Below are 22,559 nucleotides of genomic sequence, written 5' to 3'. Positions count from 1 at the left end.
GGTATTTGATAAACAATAGGCAAGGACAGAGGTGATAATTTATTCTTAAATAGGTGGTAAGAAAGAATATAATTTCCAGACTAGTTTGAAGGTGGCATACAGATTATATTTGCTGAGAGTCCTTGCTATTTGTTTAGAAGTTCCTTTAAGGTAGGGTATACAGATCCTTTTAACATCAAATTGCAGTCTGGCAGAGAAATGATAATCAGTCATTTTCTGTATTGTAGTTTTGTTATATTCATTAAGTGAGAGGATGAGTTTTATTTTATTTAATTCTTCTAATAAAAGTACAAATTGTGCATGCTTGGTGCACGAGGCTTTTGTTAATATCTGTTTTTTGTGAAGGATGGCAATGTGTCGCTGTGTAGATATATCTGCCTGTAAAAGTGGCTTCTTGTAAATGGAAATTTCAGTAGCAGAGTTACAATGTATTAGGGTATCCAGAAAGGGAAGACTGTTGTTAGATTTATGCACAATAATGAGCTTAATATGAGTGTATAAGGAGTTAATTTTGCCCAAAAGCTGAATTAGTTCTGTTTTTCTGTTTAAGAATTTTAAATAATTGTATTATGTCTAGCACTACCATGCACTTTCCTATTTAAATGCCTAATAAATATATTTATTAATGTCAGTTATAATAATTTTCAAATTTACATTTTACAAATTTCTAAGGGGGAGGGGATTTAAGAGGGTAGAGAAATGAGGTGTTTTGTTTGAATCGTTGCCTGAACGAATAGCATACCAATGCTCCAGTCACTGGGCCATGGTTTTTTTAACCCCCCCCCCCCCACAGTGGTGGGATGAAAGTTTGTCTTTAGGTAGTGAATGATTTTTGTTGGCCAGAGTGAGACTTGCATTCTGCTAATTAGAGGCATGAAGTACTTCAAAAAGTACTATGTTTGGTCTCCAGAGCAAGACTTCTGGATTAGCACTATAGATTAGCTATGGATAATAATGTACTGCTATAGTGCTACTATAAGCTTACAGCCTTTCATGGATGGAATTCACATCAAAAGAAATTAGGTTTTTTTTCCCTTCTCCCATACCCAATAATATTCTTTGATAACAATCCAAATGATATTTTGACAATATGGTACAGTTGTAAAAGCTGAACATATCTAATGAAATTATGAGTTTGATTGCATTTCTGCAAATGGTCTAGATGAAATAACTTGACAAATTTTAATGGAGATTAAAATACCACATTTCACAAACATGTTCACTTTCAAGGAGAATAGAAGTTGTATTGCAGGATAGTGAAAAGAGCTCATTTGAAGCTATTTGGTGTGAGATTGAGACTAACGGAACAAAATGTACAGTTGGGTACTGCTGTAGACCTGGTGATGGAATAGATGATGGAGATAGTATGCATAGGCAAATTGATGAAATGAGTGCAAGGAGGGTAATTATTATGGGGGATTTCAACTATGGTAACATTGACTGGAAGGAGAAGAGGACACATGTGAGGAAGGAACTGGATTTTATCCAATTACTGAGGGATAACTATCTGAGATAGCATGTAATGGAAAATACTAGGGGTTCGAGAGTGCTTGACCTACTAATAGCATCTGAGAATTTGACTGTAATGAATATGACCATGTTGCCTATTGGCGAGAGTGATCATAGGGTCTTGACCTGGGAGTTGGCTAAATGTGTGAAATTTCCGATTAAGACAGGGTACATGTGGAATTACCGTGCTGGCAAGTATGACAAGCTTAGGAGATTGCTTGGTTCAGTGCCATGGCATGTAAAACTGCAAGGGCTGGATGTTGATAGGGCATGGAATGTGGTCAAGGAGCATTTGCAGGAGGTTATGGCTAACTGTATACCTAGAATCCGAATAGTAAAACAAGTAGGGGTGAAATGGATGAATAACACCATTAAGCTTGAGCTGCAAAAAAAGAAACAACTGTGGAGGGAATTTAAAGAAAGGGGTGACCTGCAGGCACACGAATGGTATAAAGTGCAGGCCAGAAAGGTAACGAGTGTGGTAAAAAAAAGCAAAAGCGGATTATGAAAGGAAACTAGCTTTGCAAGCAAAACAGAATCCCAAACAGTTCCTTCAATATGCTGCAAGCAAGAAAAAAACTGTACATGGCAAAATGATTTTAAGGAATGACGATAGTAGGGAGGTCACTGAATCAGTCGATATAGTGGAGTTACTGAGCGCGCACTTTGCAAAAGCATATCATCCAGGTGGTGACATTGAAAAAATGAAGGAACCATTAGTTTATACGGGAATAGTGATGAATGAAGTGGAGGTGACTAGTCTATTACAGAACCTTAATGTGAACACATCTGTGGGATTGGATGGTATACCGGCACAGGTCTTGCGTGAAGTGGCTAAGGAATTATCAGTGCCCTTGACCATGTTGTTTAATCTGAGTCTCAGGACTGGTTTAGTCCCGAAGGTGTGGAAAGAGGGGAAAATAGTTTCACTGCATAAAGGAGGATCCAAGACTGCGGTTGCCAATTACCGACCGATCAGCATATCAGGAGTCGTTGTGAAGGTCTTGGAGAAAGTAGTCAAGGGAAAAATACAGGAATGGATTGATCAAAATGAGATACTGTACAGGGGACAGCATGGCTTTGTGAAGGATAGATCATGCTTCAGTAACATGCTCAAGTTTTATAACAAGGTGACGGCTGAACTGGATAAGGGAAATGGGTTTACGGTGATACTGCTGGACCTGGCAAAGGCGTTTGACAGGATACCACATGGAATACTAATCCGTAAACTACAACATATGGGAATGGATATAGGGTTGGTGAGATGGATAGGTGGTTGGTTGATGGAGAGATATCAAAGAGTAGTTTATTCAGGAGTAGAGTCCAAAAGACAGCCTGTGACTAGTGGTGTGCCGCAGGGTTCTGTTCTTGGACCACTGCTGTTTAATCTGTTCATTAACGATATCGGGAAGGATCTAAGTGGAACAATTCATTTGTTCGCTGATGATGCAAAGTTGAGTAGGGCAATAGTGAATGCAGAAGATGTCAAAGTCTTGCAGGATGACTTAGGTAGATTGGAGTTCTGGGCTAAGGAGAATGGATGTCAATTTAATGTGACAAAATGTAAGGTTATGCATTTCGGGGTGAAAAGATTAGCAGCAGTATACCACATTGGTGGAACTGTACTCCAAGAGATTGATGAGGCCAGGGACTTGGGAGTGTTGGTGGATAGGGAGATGAAGTTTAGGGGGCACATTGCAAAAGTAGCTAAATCAGCTCATCAACTCACTTGGTTGTTGAAAAACACCTTGACGAGCAGAGACAAGCAAGTTATTGTACCTCTGTACCGAGCCTTCATAAGACCTCATCTCAACTACTGTGCCCAGATTTAGTCACCTCGGTTCCTTGATGGGGAGGAGGTGGAGAGTATCCAGAGGCGAGTGACTAAGATGATAACAGGTCTATGGAATGAACCATATGAGAACAGGTTGAAGATTTGTGGGTTGCAGAAACTAGTTGATAGGTGGAGGAGGGGAGATATGATTGAGACATTCAAATTGCTAAAGGGATTCTATAGGATTAATTCAGAGGATATTTTTGAGATCAGGACTGGTTGTGGGAGAACTAGGGGACACCTATGGAAGCTGGGCAAGAGTGTGGTTAGCAGGGATGTTAGAGCTGGGTTCTTTACTTTTAGAGTGGTAAATGAGTGGAATAAGCTGCCAGAGTCTGTTGTGGGTGCTATGACGGTGAACAAGTTCAAGGCAAGGCACCCTTATATTGATGCATTATTCTAAATGACCCATTCCCATTTTTTGTCCTTAGTGCTGGCTCGGGTACATTATATACATTCTTACACTCCTCTGTCTCACTGATGTCTGCATATCCATTCCCCCCCCCCCTTCCTTGGTAGTTCTAGTTTCCCTGGTTTTGCACATCCATTTTCACTTCATTCAGCAACACTCTTTCCAGTCTCCGCACACCAAGACCATTCAAATGCAGGCCATCCATCTTGTATAAGTCCTTTCGCCCATCAAACTCATTCCACACGTCCACGAATTCCACACCACACCGTCTGCATAACCTACGCATAATGTCATTTGTGATTATGGCCCTCCTAAACTCCTCTCTGTCATGCCGCAGCAACAGACTAACCATTCTAACTCTGTCACTCTTTTCTTTCGCTACCTTTAACAATACTTTCAAGTCCGCTCTCATAAAAAGTTTATCACCTTTCAATTCATTCGTACCCGCCACTGTTTTTGCACTCTAATACTCTCACTTACATCCTTAAATTTCGCACCTGGTAAGTACGATTTAGTTACACATTTTCAGAAACTCTCTCATTCTTACACTGTTTATTTACGTTAGCCGAATCACTCTGGAAGGAGTTTTGCAGGTGCTCTAATTGCTGCTGCACATTTTGTATTACTGCGCGCAACCTAGTGATCTCGCTTCCATCCAGGTGGTGACATTGAAGGAATGAAGGAACCATTAGTTTATATGGGAACTGTGGTGAATGAAGTGAAGGTGAATAGTCTATTACAGAACCTTAATGTTAATACATCTGTGGGATTGGATATATCAGCACAGGTCTTACATGAAGCAGCTAAAGAATTGTCAGTGCCCTTGACTTTATTGTTTAATCTGAGTCTCGGGTCTGGTTTAGTCCCGAAGGGGTGGAAAGAGGGGGAAAATAGTTCCACTGCATAAAGGAGGATCCAAGACTACTGTTGCAAATTACCGACCGATCAACATATCAGGAGTCGTTATCAAGGTCTTGGAGAAAGTAGTCAAGGAAAAAATACAGGAATGGATTGATGAAAATGAGATACTGTATGGGGGACAGCATGGTTTTGTGAAGGGTAGATCATGCCTCAGTAAATTGCTCAGGTTTTATGACACAGTGATGGCTGAACTGGATAAGGGTAATGGGTTTACAGTGATATTGCTGGACCTGGCTAAGGCCTTTGACAGGATACCACATGGAAGTCTAATCCATAAACTGCAATATATGAGAATGGATATAGGGTTGGTGAGATGGATAGGAGGGTGGTTGAGGAGTAGAGTCCAAAAGACGGCCTGTGACTAGTGGTGTGCCGCAGGGTTCTGTTCTTGGGGTACTGCTGTTTAATTTGTTCATTAATGATATAGGAAAGGATCTGAGAGGAATGGTTCATTTGTTCACTGACGATGCAAAGTTGGGTAGGGCAATAGTGAATGCAGAAGATGTCAAAATTTTGCAGGATGATTTGGATAGATTGGTGGTCTGGGCTAAGGAGAATGGATGTCAATTTAATGTGAAAAAATGTAAGGTTATGCATTTTGGGGCGAAACGATTAGCAGCAGTATATCACATTGGTGGGACTGTACTCCAGGAGATTGATGAGGCCAGGGACTTGGGAGTGTTGGTAGATAGAGAGTTGAAGTTTAGGGGAGCACATTGCAAAAGTGGCTAAATCAGCTCATGAAATCACTGGGATGCTGAAGAATACTTTGACGAGCAGAGATAAGCAAGTTATTGTTCCTCTCTATCGAGCCTTGATAAGTCCCCATCTAGATTACTGTGCCCAGATCTGGTCATCTAGGTTTCTTCTTGATGGGGAGAAGGTTGAGAGGATCCAGAGACAACTGACCAAGATGATAGCAGGTCTATGGAATGAACCTTATGAAAACAGGTTGAAGATTTGTGGGTTGCAGAAATTGGTTGATAGGCGGAAAAGGGGAGATATGATTGAGACATTCAAATTGCTAAAGGGTTTCTATAGGATTAATTCAGAGGATATTTTTGAGAACAGGACTGGTGGTGGGAGGCATGAACTATTGAACTATTTATTTATGAAAACATGAACTATTTATTTATTTATTATTTTAATATACTGAAGAAAATCACCATAGAATATTAGTCAGTGTGTGTGTGTGTGTGTGTGTGTGTGTGTGTGTGTGTGTGGTTAGAAAAAATTTAGAACTTTAGTTTAAAGACTTGAAATACAAAACTATTCAATGACAACTTTGTTAATGAGATTGCTCTCCCTTTTGTGTTTTGGTTAAAGATACCACTCTCTTCTCCTTATTTGCTAGGCAGTACACATCACTCAATTTCATTCTGCTTCCTGTATGGCTTCTTTGATTATTTATTTCTGGTTGGCTGATGAAATTCATTTGTCATCTAAACACAGTCATATACATCCATATCAGCAGTGGGATTAAAACCTATAGCTTGTTATCTAGAGCTACTATGCTATCCTCTCAGCCATCCAGAGCACCATTTAGTTTTGAATCATCTACTTTTAATGCATCAACAGTACTTCATATTGAAATTTTAGATTTTAACTTACACCTTTATATATTCTAGCTATTCATTATACATTTTATACATATATAATATACACTTAGGACCATATGTCCAAAGTGATGGAACCTGGACTCAGAACTCAGTAGAAGAATCCAATCAGAGTGGAAATAATTGGAAGAATTTCAGGTATCTTGTATAATACAAGTATCTAGTTAAAAGGAAACATCTACAAAATGATAAGAAGACCAGCACTGATGTATGGCAGTGAAACCTTGCAGATGAACTGAAATGAGAATACTGGGACTTGCAAGTGGTATAACAGAATTTGACAAGATCAAAAACTCACTGATCCAGGAGACAATAAAGGAATTATTAATTAATTTTTAGACTAATGAAGAAATTATTAGCCTCTGTGGTTTATCATCAATCACCAGTTTAGTACTTTTACTGTATGAGAATACATTTAATTTTTCAAACACAAAAAATAGTCATTATGCACATAAGTATCTGGGAAGATTAGGGAAGCAAGGCTGAGGTGGTTTGGTCATGCTATGTGTGAGGGCAAAAGCTATGTGGGAAAGAAGTAAGGGAAGACCTAAACAATGATGGCTGGACAGCTTGAGAGGGGACCTCCTTAGGCTAGAGAAGACATAGTCTTAGAACTGAAAGAGGTCAATCTGCTTTTGCAGACCCCATTTGAATAGTTTCTGTGATCTCTGCAGTTTTGTTCTGTGAACATCTTCTGTATTTTTTTTGCAAACAATATCTCTCTCATAAGTTATCTTAACTGTTTGAGCTCATCATGGCCTTTTTTTCATAGTTGTAGATATTATAGACTTATTTGTTCTATCCCACGGTAATCCACTCTCTCTCTCTCTCACACACACACATCATCTAAATTATTTTTCTGTAATGAATTTTTCTTTTAATACTCATCCCTACCTTAACATGCTCCCACTAAATGCACACTAAATTCAAATATATACTGTAAATTCACTCCACTTTTTTATAATTTAATACATTAGCCATAGAAATTCTTGGTGATTAGATATTTATATGTGTATTTCTTTGTGAGTTGATTCATATATTGACAATAGGAAGATCACATATCAGTTGATCCTGACAAAGTTGGTCACATTACCAAGGAAAGTACTTTATCTAATACAGTATCTCTATGGAAAATACTCTGAAGAATTGTATTATAATTGGGCATTCACAGAAATTTTATATAACCAGTGGGCAATTGCAGTTCTAATGGTCACATACAGAGATGCCTTTTATTATTATAAATTTCTTATACTATCATTATAAAATTTACACATGTTCATTTTGAGTCTATATTAATCAATTTCAGGGCATTTGGTAATGATAATGTGGTTGCTGTTGATTTTTATTTATTGTCTTGCCAGTGTTCTTTTTGAGAGAATTAGTAAATTCTTTAATATTTTTATATCTAGTTGGCAAGATCTGGTTGCAAGTGGTGTTGTGGAATACATTGATACCTTAGAAGAGGAAACAGTGATGTTGGCCATGACACCTGATGATTTACAGGACAAAGTCCAGGCTTATTGTTCTTCATATACACATTGTGAAATTCACCCCTCCATGGTGCTTGGTGTTTGTGCATCCATTATTCCATTTCCTGATCATAATCAGGTAAGTATATGTTTCAGCTAATAACTCATAGGTGTACTTTATATTTTAGAAAGAGATATGTGATTTTTGCAGGGTTACATCCAGAACCAAAGTTAGATGTCTTGAAAACTATATACACACATTCTCTGAGATGCTGTTTCCCATTTGTCATATGTCTGTGCATTATTGTGGGCCCTCTCTCAATCTAATTATATCATATCCTATCCTAATTTACAGTCACGGGTAGACCTAGACATTTTACTGTGTAGAGGCACTCGGAACCGAAATTCTACAGAATAGAGGTTGGTTACTCTTTATTCCTGGAGGTGTCCTATATCTGTAGAATGTTATGTTCTCAAGGCCGGTTTGCCTGCTTTGCAGGAAGAAAACCCCAGATAAACTGGAGAGAAAAAACCCTGCAGTCCATGATCAAGACTGGCTAACTTGGCTGTGTCTGAGAAAGATCCTAAGTGCCTCACATCAGCGATAGGAATCAAACCCAGGACACTCCTTTCCCAGGCATATGGTTGCGAAGTTCAAAGCCACTCAGCTAACAGACAAGGCTGGTGAGATGGGGTTTGCATCCCAGAGAATTTTTTTTTGTTCCCACGATCCAATAAGGGCAGGCTAGCTAATGGTACCACAGAGAGAGACAAAAAAAAAAAAAAAAAAAAAAAAAAAAAAACATTATAAAAAAACATATTCAACACAGACTGTTAGTTTACAAAATTTAACAAATTGGAATAATTTTAAGAATTTTCATCAGAGAAATGTAAAGGGAAAGAGCAGTTACATTTTTCTAATGCAAATTGTTTAGAAAAGTGACATGCCTATAGCCACAAGTATTAATGGCTACATTTTTTTATATTTACAAATATTTTGTCATTAAGTTTTAAGTAAAATAATCAGTTTGTCTTGAGTATGAACCTCCATAGTTCAGTCAGTAATGACAACTCTTCAATTAAAAAGACCTGGGTTCAATTCTTGTTTAGAACATGAGGAACTGCTATCAGAGTTTTTCAACTGAAAGTGAGTTTGTCAATCTTATAGGTTTTTCCTCCTGGAAACTCAAGTTTTTTTAATCCTACAAAATGGGTAACTGGCAAGAAGAAGAAGAACACACAATATACAGACAGTGCAGATAGGATTAACTGCCCTGTATATTGTGTGTGTTCTTGTGGTAATGGATGTACTATATATGATCCTGTCAAGCTGGATCACCTAGCTTCTCCTCTCTGATCCCACTCTTGCTCCACATAGTAAACTCTGCAACTTGAGCAACCAAGTGGAAGATTGGATGCTAATCCCAGTGGGAAGCTTAGTCATGATGAGAGAAATTAGTCTTAAGACAAGTTTGGAAGTTCTAAGATGGTAGTCCACCACCAGACCAGGCTGTAGTTGGCCAGTAACCAACCCATTTGAATTTCTTTCTTACTACAAAGTCTAAGGATAGAGGCAATTGAACTGTCACTCTGGAAAAAACTCTGGAGAAAACTGTCACTCTCTGACAGGTTAATGATATGTGCAGGAAAAGGACATTGTTACTATTTGGAATGTCAGAAGTATTCATCACAAATGCTAAGATCTATATAAAATTCTAATAGAAGGAAATATCAAATTAGCACTAATAACTGAAGCAAACAAGCAAAAAAAAAAGGATTAACTGCCTGTTTAACTGCCTAATTATATCTGTTTCAGATGAAACAGATAATTATATCTATTTGTATATCTACAGCAGAGTCAGAAATGAAGGAGCAAAAGCAGAAGTAATGATTTTTATTCATAAATCAATTAAGAATAACAGCACACATTTATAAATATTGGAGTGATAGAATTCTAGAAATAAGATTACAAATAAGTTGTGGCTTCTTATTGCTGGTATCCATGTTAACAGTGCCTTTTACTGAGATTATCTTTTAATAATGGGAGATTTCAGTGCAGAGTAAGGAACATTCTGCTTGGTACAAAATACAAGAATGGATGAAGCCACATCCATTCTTGTATTTTGAAGACACACCCAGTCTGTATAGAAAGGTATACAGACTGGGAGATTTTTCTACATTTATTAACTTAAAAATTATGAATACTTTTTATCAAGCATAAAGATTGCCAAAAATTCATTTGGGAAGCAAGAACATTTCCTTTAAAAGTTCTAATAGCTAATAGGAAACATGATATGATGCAAGATTGCAGGTGCAGAAATAGAATCTGATGATCTATTACAAATCATATTATATTATTATTATTATTATTCGGCTTCCATGGAGTCAAAAGACTCATCGCGGAAGGTCCTTCCTAGGAAACACAAAGTCTTTCAAGACTCGTCGTAGAGGTCCCTCCTAGGAAAAAGAAGTCTATCATACTACTCCTTAAACTCATTGACTGTTCTCACACTCTATCAGGCAATGCATTCCATGGTTCAAATCTTTAGAGATCTTTTAGAGTTCATGTTTGGATGGCAAAAGTATTAATTACCTCTATATACAAATAATAAGCGAAAATCTAGAACAAAGAAGTAAAAAAAAAAATTATGATACAGAATGACATAATTTAAAAATCATACTAATAAGTAGAGCAACAGAATGTCTTGAAATAAAAAGTAAATGGAAGAGGAATAAGACACTAAGATGAGAATATTGAACCAATAATCAAAGGCAAGAAAGAAACATAAACAATGAATAAATCCAAAATCACTAGAAGCAGAAAATAATTATAAACATGCAGAAAAATGAACAGAGAAACATGGGATCATTTCAAAATTGGAAAAAATCTTAGTTAAGTGATGAAACACTTACAACATTTTAAGAAACATGAATAAGGAGGTGAAAGAAAAGTCTAAACTTGAAATAAACAGTAAATCTGACTATACTTCCAAAACTTATGCCAAGGTAGTAATGAAATGAAATATAATATAATGGTAATTATTAAGCATACAGTGAAAGAAATAGTAAATCAGGAAAATCCCTTGCAGAAGATGGAATAAATGTATTACTTATTAAATATGCAGGCATCCTTTATGAAATCATTTAAAATTATTTAACAGTATCTGGCAACAAGAAAAAATACTGGAAAGTTGAAATAGTGCCATTATTATTCCATCATCATCATCTAATTCCTGCCATGTACCCTCAAGGGGTGTACAGGATATGATAGTACTTCATGAAAAAAAAAAAAAAAACATCATTACTAACTTCCTATCTACAATTTTCCTCCAAATCAGTCTGTTATTTGTCAAGACTCTGACATTATCAGATCTTATATTTCTATCGTCTAAGGCACTTTTTACTGTATCAATCCACCTATATCTTGGTCTTCCTCTGGGTTGTTTTCCTGCCAACCTGGCAGAGAACACTTGTTTTGCTAATCTTTCCTTGCCCATTCTGCTTAAGTGACCATACCACCTGAGATTAGCTCTGCTAACGCATTCCTGGATGCTGACAATGTCAAGTTCTTTCCTAATATCCTCGTTTTTAATATGATATTGCCATTGATACCATCTGTTCATGCCTCTAATCTTTCTCAGGACTCTCATATCTGCGGTCTCTAGTCTTTGGTCAAGTGTTTTACTTCTGACCCATCTCTCAGATTCTTAAGTTAAAACTGGTTTGAACACTGTCTTGTATACAGCTAATTTAGTGTTCCGACTAATTTTTCCCTTATTCCATATGAATTTATTCAATTGACGTCCCACCATACCAGCTTTGCTGATTCTGTTGTCTATTTCTATATTTAATTTACCATCTTCACTAAAAATCGTGCCTAAGTAGCTGAAATGTGTCACTTGTTCCACAGGTTCTCCATTCACAACACAGTTGACATTTTCAATGATTCTGCCTATTTTCATTGTCTTTGTCTTTTTATTGCTGACCTTCATACCATATCTATTACAACAGTTATTCAATTTAGTCAGAGAATCTTGCAGACTTGCAGCAGATTTATTTAGAGGTATAACATCGTCCACATAAAGCAAAGAGCTGATATTAACATCTCCAATTTTGATATCATGTTTAATACCACTTTCCTTCATAATGCGATCCATATAGATAATGAATAACAGAGAGGATAATGTACATCCCTGTCTCACACCAGATTTAACATTCAACCATCTTCCTGTACTTCCTTCAATTCTAACTACTGACTTACAACTCAAATAAAGACTAAGTATTGCTTGATATAATGCCCCATTGACACCATATAACTGTAGCATATTGAATAGCTTCTCTCTTGGCACCATGTCATATGCCTTTTCCAAATCGACAAAACTTAAATACAGATCTTTGTTATATTCCCATGCTTTCTCGACTATTTGTGGTAAAGTGAAGATCTGATCCTGACAGCCTCTATTTGGCCTGAATCCAGCTTGTTCTTCACCAAGCTTTTCTTCCACAATTCTTCTCAACCGTTTCTCAAGTATACTTGCATAGATCTTGCCAGGAACACTCAGTAGGGAAATACCTCTGTAATTCTCACATTCAGTTTTGTTTCCCTTTTTTATATGGGTACTATGATTGCTCTACTCCAATCATTGGGAATTCGTTCCTCTGTCTAGGCTTTCTGAACTATGCAGTGCAGCCACTGTAAGACTTTTATACCACCATACTTCAACATTTCTGGTCGAATATCATCTACTCCTCCTGCCTTTCCACATTTTAAGCCTTTGATGGCTTTTTCTCCTTCAAGTATGGATATGTATTCCTGACTGATATTGATATTGATAAATAATGATATTTACCATTATTGTTAGCTTTGCTGTTTTCTCCAAATTTTCCCAAAATATTTTTGTATGTCTCACAATCATTTCCTACTCTGCTATTTAGATCCCTAACAAGGACCAACTTTTCCTTTTTCATTGTGTCAGTTGCTTTTTCTAAAGTCTCAAAAAATTCCTGCACTTCTACCTTAGTAGAACCTTCTGTGGGACCATAGGCACAAATAAGTCTCATTGTCCAGTTCCCCATTCTCATAGTTGCCCACATTACTCTACTTGAGACTGACTGCCATTCAAGAAGATTAGCCTTGTATTTTGTGTTGAATACTATGAGGACTCCTTCTTTTCCTTGATTGTCATTGCCTAAATATAACATTTTTTATTTATTGCTCAGAAAGATCTCACCAGTTTTTGTCTTTTTTGTTTCAGTCACTCCTATTATGTCGATCTGGTACTTATCTAATTCCTCAGCTAGCTCCATTTCTTTGCTATTCAGGCTTCTTATGTTGATAGTACCGATTTTTAACTCTGGTGATGTTGAGTTGGGGTGTGTTTTCAGATTTGTTCCAGTAGCTGACTTTTCGCTGTTCGCCCTGGTTCCCTGGCGAAAACAACGGGGGGCCTTGTTTAACTGGGCGGTGCCCCAGCCGGCATGAAATTTTGTCTTGTAGTACCATCATTTTTTATTTTGGTTTAACCAATAAGAATACAATTTGTTTGGCTAAATCCCAAATTGCCAGCCCATCGTTGTTCGTTCAGTATCCAAGTAGATACCCAACAGGGTGCACCAGAGAAGGTGAGGATTGGACATTAGGTCAGAAGCCCTGGTCGGTTCTCCACAATCCTTTAAAGGCTATGTGGAGGTCTCCTCTCAGTTATACTGCTTTGACCCTTTAGCACCCCATTATCATTCCAATATTACAAAAAAGTGATGAGTGCAACTGTGAAACCTATTGCACTCATCACTAGAATAGTAAGTCTCCTAAATACTGGTTATAAATTATACACATAAATATTAACTTAAACTCATCCTATCGAAAAGATTTGTGAAGAACAGATGACTTCTGAAAAGGATGATAATGTATTGACCTAGCCTTTACATTAAAAAATCTTATTGGAAAAACATTGTGAAATCGACATAGAAACACACACAGCATTTGTAGATTACCAGAAAGCCTTGAACAAAGCCATAAGGAACAAATTTTGGATCACGCTTAAGAAGTTAAACATTCAAGATCAGTTGCTCTCAGCAGGAACTAACATTTAACAAGCAAACGTTAGTAAAATAAAGACATTTAAATATCTAGGAAGTGTTATTAGCAGTGATGGAAGATGTAAAAGTGACATAAAAGCAAGAATAGCAATGGGAAGAGATGCCTTTAATAGAAAATGGAATTTATTCAGAAGTAAAATGGGTCTCTCAGGGGACCCTGTAACCCCTAGAGAGCGTGTCCCTGGGTGGCGGATAGGGGAGCCCACCATGTGTGTACATGCTCGTGCGTGCATGTATGTATATATATATATATATATATATATATATGGTGGGGTGATCCAAATATACTGAATAAGGACTTGTGGACCAACAGGGCCATAAGGGGCAATCATCTTGATTTAAAGGGAAGCGGCACTCCCATGGACCCCTAGCTGGATCTATCCTCTCCTTCTTCTACTGTGAGGAAGATCCACTTACTTTAATCTTTCCTGTAAGGCCTTATCAGCCAACTCTTCTTACTTTATGACCCTTATGCTATTAGAGTACTCAATGGCGATGGGGTCTTTTCATTTCTGGCCTTACAACTATGCTCTCTCTATAAACCTTACTATATTTCTTCTATAATCTACTCTTTCCCCTTCAATATACCCTATTCTTCCTATGGGTTTAAATTCAGAAGAAGGCTAGTTCAAAAGCCTTAAGGTAGCAGCCCTACCACTGAACTGTTCCATCGGCAGGCTAGTCCCCTGACATGGAGAACATAATCCTACTTGTAAGCTGACAGAAAAAGATAATCGGATGGAATCTATGGGAAACGACCCTGGAATGGAAAAGGGAAAACGAAAATGGAAACGACAAAATATAATACACATAGCAAACTGGAATGTAAGAGGATTAGCATATAAAGAAAGAGAATTAGACCAGTTATTAAATGAAAGAAATTTTAAAATAGCAGTAATCACTGAAACAAAAAAGAAATTAAAAGGAACTATGAGTACTGAAAATTTTAATGTGATATACAGTGGAGTCGACAGAGACCAAAGAGCACAAGCAGGAGTCATGATTTGGATTCATAACTCCCTTTCAAAACAGTTAAAACATTATAAATTATGGAATGAAAGAATAATAGAAGCTAGAATAAAAATAGATAGAGGCTATTTAATAATAATTGGTTTATATACCCCAGAAGAAGGAAGAGAACAGGATAATATTGATTTTTATAATCAGCTACAAAACATATATAATAAAATAAATAAAAATGATTACATAATTTTAGCAGGAGACTTAAATGCAAGAATTGGAAACACGAAAATTAATAATAATATAGGAATACATGGAGAACACACTCTAAACAAAAATGGTAAAAAATTGATTGACTTTGTAGTTTATAATAACCTAAAAATAATGAGTTCCTTCTTAAAGATATACATAAATATACTTGGGCAGCAAGAGGATGGAAATCAATATTAGATTACTTCATATTAAATGAAAAGACATCAAAATTTTCACTAGATGTTAGAGTTCACAGAGGATATGAAATAAGCAGTGACCACTTCCTTGTTAAAATAAAATTAAGATTACCACCTAAATGGCTACAAGTAACAAGAACAGAAAGAAAAATTGAAACATTTGTTTATAAAACTAGACTATTGAATGACACAAATGTACAATGGCTATATGAACAAAGAATTAACCAATATCTAGATAAAATAAAACAAAATGAAGAAATAGAAATAGAATGGCTTAATATAAAAACGATACTAAATGCAGCAGCAAATGAAAGCTTTGGAAAGACCAAAAAATTCAATAAAAGAAAAAAACTGAAGATCTGGGATGATACAATCAAAGAAATAATTAAAAAGAAAAAAGAAGCCCATCACAAATGGTTAAGCAGTAAAAGATTAGAAGATGAAATAGAATATAAAAGAATAAGAGCCATAGCTAAAAGAGAAGTCAGAAAAAGAAATAGAGAATCATGGAATAAATTTGTTTCTAATTTAAAACATTATTTATATAAAATAAGACCCAATGTATATAAGATTTTGAAACACCTAAATGCAAATGTCAAAGAAAACATAAAATTAAACACTGAATTGAAATTAGAAGAATTTCTAAATTACTACATAGAACTGTGGACAGACACATATTTTAAAAAAGACAACTGGCAAAATTAATGAAAAGGAAATAACTAAAGAAGAATTAGAAATCAGCCTGAAAGAAACAAGAAATGGAAAATCACCTGGAGAAGATAAGCTAGGTTCAGAACTATATAAATACGCAGGAACAAGATTCAAAGAAAGACTTATTATTTTTAAATAAAATTTACTCAACTGGTATCCCCCCAATAGAATGGAAAAAAGCAATTGTGATTCCTATTTTTAAGAAAGGTGATACAGATGTCCCTAAAAACTTTAGAGGTATCAGTATATTAAATTCCTGTTACAAAATATATAGCAGAATCTTAAATAACAAACTAATGAAATATTCCGAAAACTTTATTCTAGAGGTACAGAATGGATTTAGAAAAGGACGATCATGTATAGACCCAGCCTTTTGCGTAAAATTAATAATAGAGAAAAGAAGAGAATATGTATTTAGAAACACATATTGCATTTATTGACTTTGAAAAAGCATTTGACAAAGTTAAAAGAAACATATTATTTAACATATTAAAAGAAAGACAAATATTATTTATTATTATTATTATTGTTCCGGGCAACTCCAAGTAGTCGACAGACTCATCGAGGGAGGCCCTAACATCATGTCAAGAACAACTATTCGACATTCACACAGTATCTATCATTGAACTCATTCACGCTCGTAGCACCCCCAACAGACTCTGGAAGCTTATTCCACTCATTCACTACTCTCCAAGTAAAATACCTAGCTCTAACTCCCTTGTCAACCACGCTCTTGCCCAGCTTCCATTCATGGCCCCTAGTCCTCCCACCACCAGTCATATTTTCAAAAATATCTTCTGGATCAATCTTATAGAAACCCTTCAGTAATTTGAATGTCTCAATCATATCACCCCCTCCTTCGCCTATTGACCAATTTCTGCAACCCACAAATCTTTAGCCTATTCTCATAAGGTTCATTCCACAGACCTGCTATCATCTTGGTCACTCGTCTCTGGATCCTCTCCACTTCCTCCCCATCACGAAGAAACCCTGGTGCCCATAACTGGGCACAGTAGTCCAGATGGGGTCTTATCAAGGCTCGATACAGAGGGACAACAACTTGTTTGTCTCTGCATGTTAAAGTATTTTTCAGAAGCCACGTGATTTGGTGAGCTGTTTTAGTCCAATAATTTTAGTCCAAAAATACCAAATAATATCCTAAAAGCTATCACAAGTATATATGAAAATAATCAAATACAAATAAGATTAAATCACGAGCTATCATATACGAGAGAGATAAACCAAGGGGTCCAACAGGGATGTCCCCCTCTCAGCAACCCTTTTAATATCTACTTAAACGAAATAATAATAAAATGGAGGAAAAATTTACATCAAGGAATTAAACTTTCACCTACAGTTAACTTAAATACTCTCCTCTTTGCAGACGACCAAATAATAATTACAAATTCTGAAGATAACTTACAGAAAGCTATTTTAAATCTAAATGAGATATCCAAAGATTATTTTATGATAATATCAATGGAAAAATCAAAAACTATGGCCTTTAAAGGACAAGATCCAGCAAGAACTAAAATAGTATTAGATAACAAGATCTTAGAACAGGTGAATTCATTTAACTACCGAGGATGTATGATCACATATGAAAATGAAAAAGATATAAACGTAAAAATTGCAAAATATTTAAAAATAACAGGTGTAATTAACTCTATATTTAAACCAAACCTAGTTCAAAAACAAACCAGACTAAAAGTATACAATACATTAGCCTTACTGGTCTTAATGTATGGAAGTGAAATCTGGACAATAAAACAAAAAGACAAACAAATATTAACAACAACAGAAATGAAGTTTATGACTAAAACTGCAAAGTATACCCTATTTGATCACAGAAGAAATGAAGATATTATGAAAGAATTAAACCAAGAACCAGTAATAAAAAAAATTAAAAAATATAAACATAAATGGATGGAACACATTCAAAGAATGAAAACAGAAAGATTACCAAAACAAGCCTTAAAGTACAAGCCATTAAGAAAAAGAAAACCAGGACGTCCTCTTAAACGATTCAACGATGACTTCTAAAGCCGGAACAGGCCATGCTAGGCCTAAATCCTTGATACGTATGATGATGATGTAAATTGGGTAGAAATCTAAAGAAAAGACTAATAAAATGTTATGTGTGGAGTGTTGCCCTCTATGCAGCTGAAACTTGGGCATTTAAGAAAGAAGAAATTAAGATATTGAAAAGCTTTGAGATGTAGATTTGGAGAAGGATGGAAAAAATTAAATGGACAGATAAAATTACTAATGAAGAGGTCCTAAAAAGAGTAGAAGAAGAAAGAAGTCTGTTAAGGAGGATAAAAAGAAGAAAGGAAAACTGGATCGGACATATTCTGAGAGGGAATGGAATCATCAGAGATGCCATTGATTGAAGGAAAAATAGACGGAAAAAGACCCAGAGTAAGAGTAAGGAAAACAATGCTAAGATGATATGCTGAATGGAGACAGATACACAATCTTGAAAGAGAAGGCTCAGAACAGAAGAGAGTGGAAGAAAAGTTTTTTGCTACTAAGAGAAGAAGAAATATATACATTGGATGATCTATATTGTATACAAAAGAAGTGACATTGATACCAAAATTTCGAACTTCCTAAAAATAACTGTGATAATCAGTAATATTTTCAAATCTGATTAGGTTCAAAAGTATCCAAGAATAAGAGTTTCTAACTTTCTGGCAAGACTTTGCTACTGTATGAAAGTGAAATATGGACCATAAAAACTGCAGAAGTAAAAATAGAAATTGGAGAAATGAAATTTCTATGAAGGACAGCAGGATGCTCTTTGGGAACAAAAGAAGCACAGCGATACACAGAGTTAAAAAAAAAAAAAAAATATGGACTCAGTATTAGATAAAATATGAATATAGAAAGAAATGGATTGAACATATTAAAAGAGTAGACAATTTGAAAACAACCAAGAAGATACTTAGATACCATCCATTTATAGGGCATAGAAGTCAGCTACAACCAAGAAAAAGATTGAAATGAGGCCGGAACAAGCCACTAGACCTGTATCCCTAAAAGAATGATGATGATGAAATTACTTTGCTGTGAGGCCATTGAGCTTAACACTTTAATTGAAGATATTTCTCTTGGGATTTAAGAGAATGTTGTAAGAACAGGCATGTACAAGAGTTTTTATATTTATTAAGTACATTTGAAAACATCATCATCAAATTCCTGCCATGTACCCTCAAGGGGTGTAGAGGATATGATAGTACTACATGAAAAGAAATTACATCATTATTAATTTCCTATCTACAATTTTCCTCCAAATCAGTCTGTTACTTGTCAACACTCCAACATTATCAGATCTTATATTTCTATCGTCTAAAGCACTTTGTACTGTATCAATCCACCTATATCTTGGTCTTCCTCTGGGTCGTTTTGCTGCCAACCTGGCAGAGAACACTTGTTTTGCTAATCTTTCCTCGCCCATTCTGTTTAAGTGACCATACCACCTGAGATTAGCTCTGCTAACGCATTCCTGGATGTCGACAATGTCAAGTTCTTTCCTAATATCCTCGTTTTTAATATGATACTGCCATTGATGCCATCTGTTCACGCCTCTAATCTTTCTCAGGACTCTCATATCTGTGGTTTCTAGTCTTTGGTCAAGTGTTTTACTTCTGACCCAGCTCTCAGATCCATAAGTTAAAACTGGTCTGAACACTGTTTTGTATACAGCTAATTTAGTGTTCCGAATAATTTCTCTCTTATTCCATATGAATTTATTCAATTGCCTTCCCACCATACCAGCTTTGCTGATTGTGTTGTCTATTTCTATATTTAATTTACCATCTTCAATATGTGCTTTTAATTGTAGGCATAATGAAGTTTATATTTTGTTTTTGTACTGTACTATATATTGCAAGATTATATATGACTGTAAAATGCAATTATATGTGAGGTTTATTGTTTAGAAAATTCAGTGTGAAAGATTTTGTGAGCTTGTGTGTGTGTGTGCGCGAGAGAGAGAAATCTGTTAATGTGAATGAATTGTTTATGGTTTGAAAGAGTAGTGAGAGAGTTGCTCAGAATTATCTCGAAAGTAAGCCAGAAGTTTGGATTGTCAAAAGCAAGAAAGTGAAAGTGGTGACCATTAGTAATAACAAGCACAAAAAAATCTGGGTATGACTGAGTGTGTACATGGAACTGAGTATGAGTGAAAAAAATACAAATGATAACATAAAGATTGTGGTCATAATGAGAGAGAGAGAGATATCATGCACACTGATCTTCAATAGACAAAATGTGAGCTTGAGCAGTTGGAGAAATGTCTAATGAGTGGCATGGCAGAGAAAGAAATGAGAACTGAGAGTGAAGAGAATTATATGATGCACTGATGATGAAGTAGGGGGGGGGGATTAGTAATAAGTGAATCCATGGTGATTCCATATGAGTGTATACCTGTATATTCCATATATACCTGTTGAGAGCATGACAATCATGTTTTCCAGTAAGAATGAAGGGTTTAAGTAACACAGAATACAATGAGGAGAATGTGAAAGAGCTGATTGTTTTGGTGGGTACAAATGATATTTGAAAAGGTGACAAACATGAAATGAGAAAGAGATGGTATGAAGGAGTTAATGGAATAAAAAAAGAAAAGCAAGAATGCTAAATCTTTTTACTTGTTATGAGCTATACTCAAGACTACTGTGGTCTCTTCAGAATGGAGCCATATGACTAACCAGCCATGGTATGAACAGTAGTGAATTGAGAAAAATGGAAAGATTGCAAATGAGTTAACATCTACATGTTAACTCATTTGAGGGGAATGGTGTGCAGTTTGTAGATGTGTAGAGTGTGAATTCATTGGCTAAAGGACTTACATAAACTATTCAAGGTATACATTTTTGGTCGTTTTTATAGATAGAAATACACTTTTATTATGTGGTCTTGCCTACATTGGACAAACTTCACGAAGTTTAGAAATTAGACAAAAAGAACATGTTGGTGATGTAAACCACAACAGAAGCATTTCTTCCGGCTTACCACATCATTTCTGCACGTCTAACCACACGATAGATTGGCAAAACAGCTCCATGCCATATCTCGATGACGACTACAGGCATCGTGTTTTTAAGGAAGCCACAATAGTACTAATAACCGGCGGAAACCTCAACAGAAATCAGGGTATAATTCTCAACAGTTCGTGGAAAAACTTGATCCTCTCTCTCAGTCAATCTGAACTACAGCTAGCCAGTAATCACATTACAAGTCTACAACAAACACGCATGCGTGATAATGAATAAGAACAATAAGCCATCTTTGTCACGCGAAACGTGTAACCATAGATACTAGTTTGGTTTACAACGTTTTTTATGTTCCTTTTAATTTGCATTTACTTTCATATCTCCGTAATACCTTGAAAAAGCCAGACAGTTTGCTGGCGAAACTGGTAGGTTTTAATAAATGTTTATTTGTAAAATACTGGTCTGTATTAATAAAAGTGTATTTCTGGACTTACATAAGATTGGTGGATTTCACTTGAATTGGCTTGGAGTTGAGGTTGAGGGAGGTGGGTGGGGGTTAGTGACAGTTTAGAAGTGCAAAAGCAGCAAAACTGGTATCTGTTGGGTACAGATTGACATGTGGGCAGGCATCCTTCAGACAAGTGATGAGAGAATAGGGATGATAAAAAAAAAATAAATGAATACTAAATGTAGTTCACAGGTCTTGTATTTGAATGAAATGGTCATTACATGATGTGAGAGTAGTTGTGGGTGCAAGAGGAGAGGAATGATAAAATCCTTAGATGTTAATGCTAATAGCATTAGAAATAGGATGAGGAGCTTTTTATTATTGGCATTTGAATTGATTGACAGAAGATGATATATATGGATGAGATGCTGTTAAATTCTGAATGAGAAGAATTGTACAATTATAGTATCTCATTCAGAGTTTAACACGATCTGCCATTCCTAAAGCAAATTCTTGTTAATCAGAACTAAATAGTAAAATCTTGTCTAATATTGTACTCCACTTAATTGTAAAATAAATTGTAAGATATAAGTAACAACTTTGAATTGTAAGCAGTACTGTTCACAAAAAGGATTAATTCTTAGTAATTTATATGTATGCTGTAAACTATGCACGGGACCTTGGAACTTAATCCCCTTGTTTAGAGTACCTGCCTAGGGCAAGACACGAGATTCAGAGTCTAAGTAACGCACGCGAAAAGATATATCATCCGCTAGAGTCCTATTTGGCACTTCTCGTCATGCGATGTGGCAAGGACGATTGCCGGCACTGAATTTGGCGCTAGTTGTCAAAGGGCCATGCCCTGTTCATGAAAAGAGAAGAACCAATCGCAGAAGAAAGCGTGAGATACAAAACCGAATAGCAGAGCTGAAAGCTCTCTCTTAGCTTTACTCTCATGCTCTTGTGCCAGCCCCTGTTGCAGCCACTGGGAAGCTTGTGTTTCTGCGTTCCAGTATTCCAGTATGTAGACGCCGAAACTTGCGGAGACCTCTAAGGTGATAACCTATGGAATGATGTCTTGTAGTTAGAAAATATGCACTCCTGTGATACCCAAGACAGATACGGCACTGC

At 36.1% G+C, this 22,559-nt stretch overlaps 1 protein-coding gene across 1 annotated transcript in view; it reads left to right on the top strand.

The window, feature by feature from the left end:
* Positions 1-22,559, top strand: part of Polr2B (RNA polymerase II subunit RpII140) — a 203,190-nt gene that overhangs the window by 113,261 nt on the left and 67,370 nt on the right. Inside the window, exon 14 of the mRNA XM_090409695.1 lies at positions 7,702-7,900. Within this exon, the coding sequence (XP_090265821.1) occupies positions 7,702-7,900 (199 nt within the window). The remainder of the gene's footprint in view (positions 1-7,701; positions 7,901-22,559) is intronic.

Source organism: Typopeltis vanoorti, chromosome 20, assembly GCF_054136105.1.
Source record: "Typopeltis vanoorti isolate ZY-2024b chromosome 20, IOZ_Tvanoo_1.0, whole genome shotgun sequence".
In the NCBI taxonomy this organism is placed as follows: domain Eukaryota; kingdom Metazoa; phylum Arthropoda; class Arachnida; order Uropygi; family Thelyphonidae; genus Typopeltis; species Typopeltis vanoorti.
Note: the sequence above shows the minus strand (reverse complement) of the source record. Positions and strands in the feature narration are given on the sequence as shown.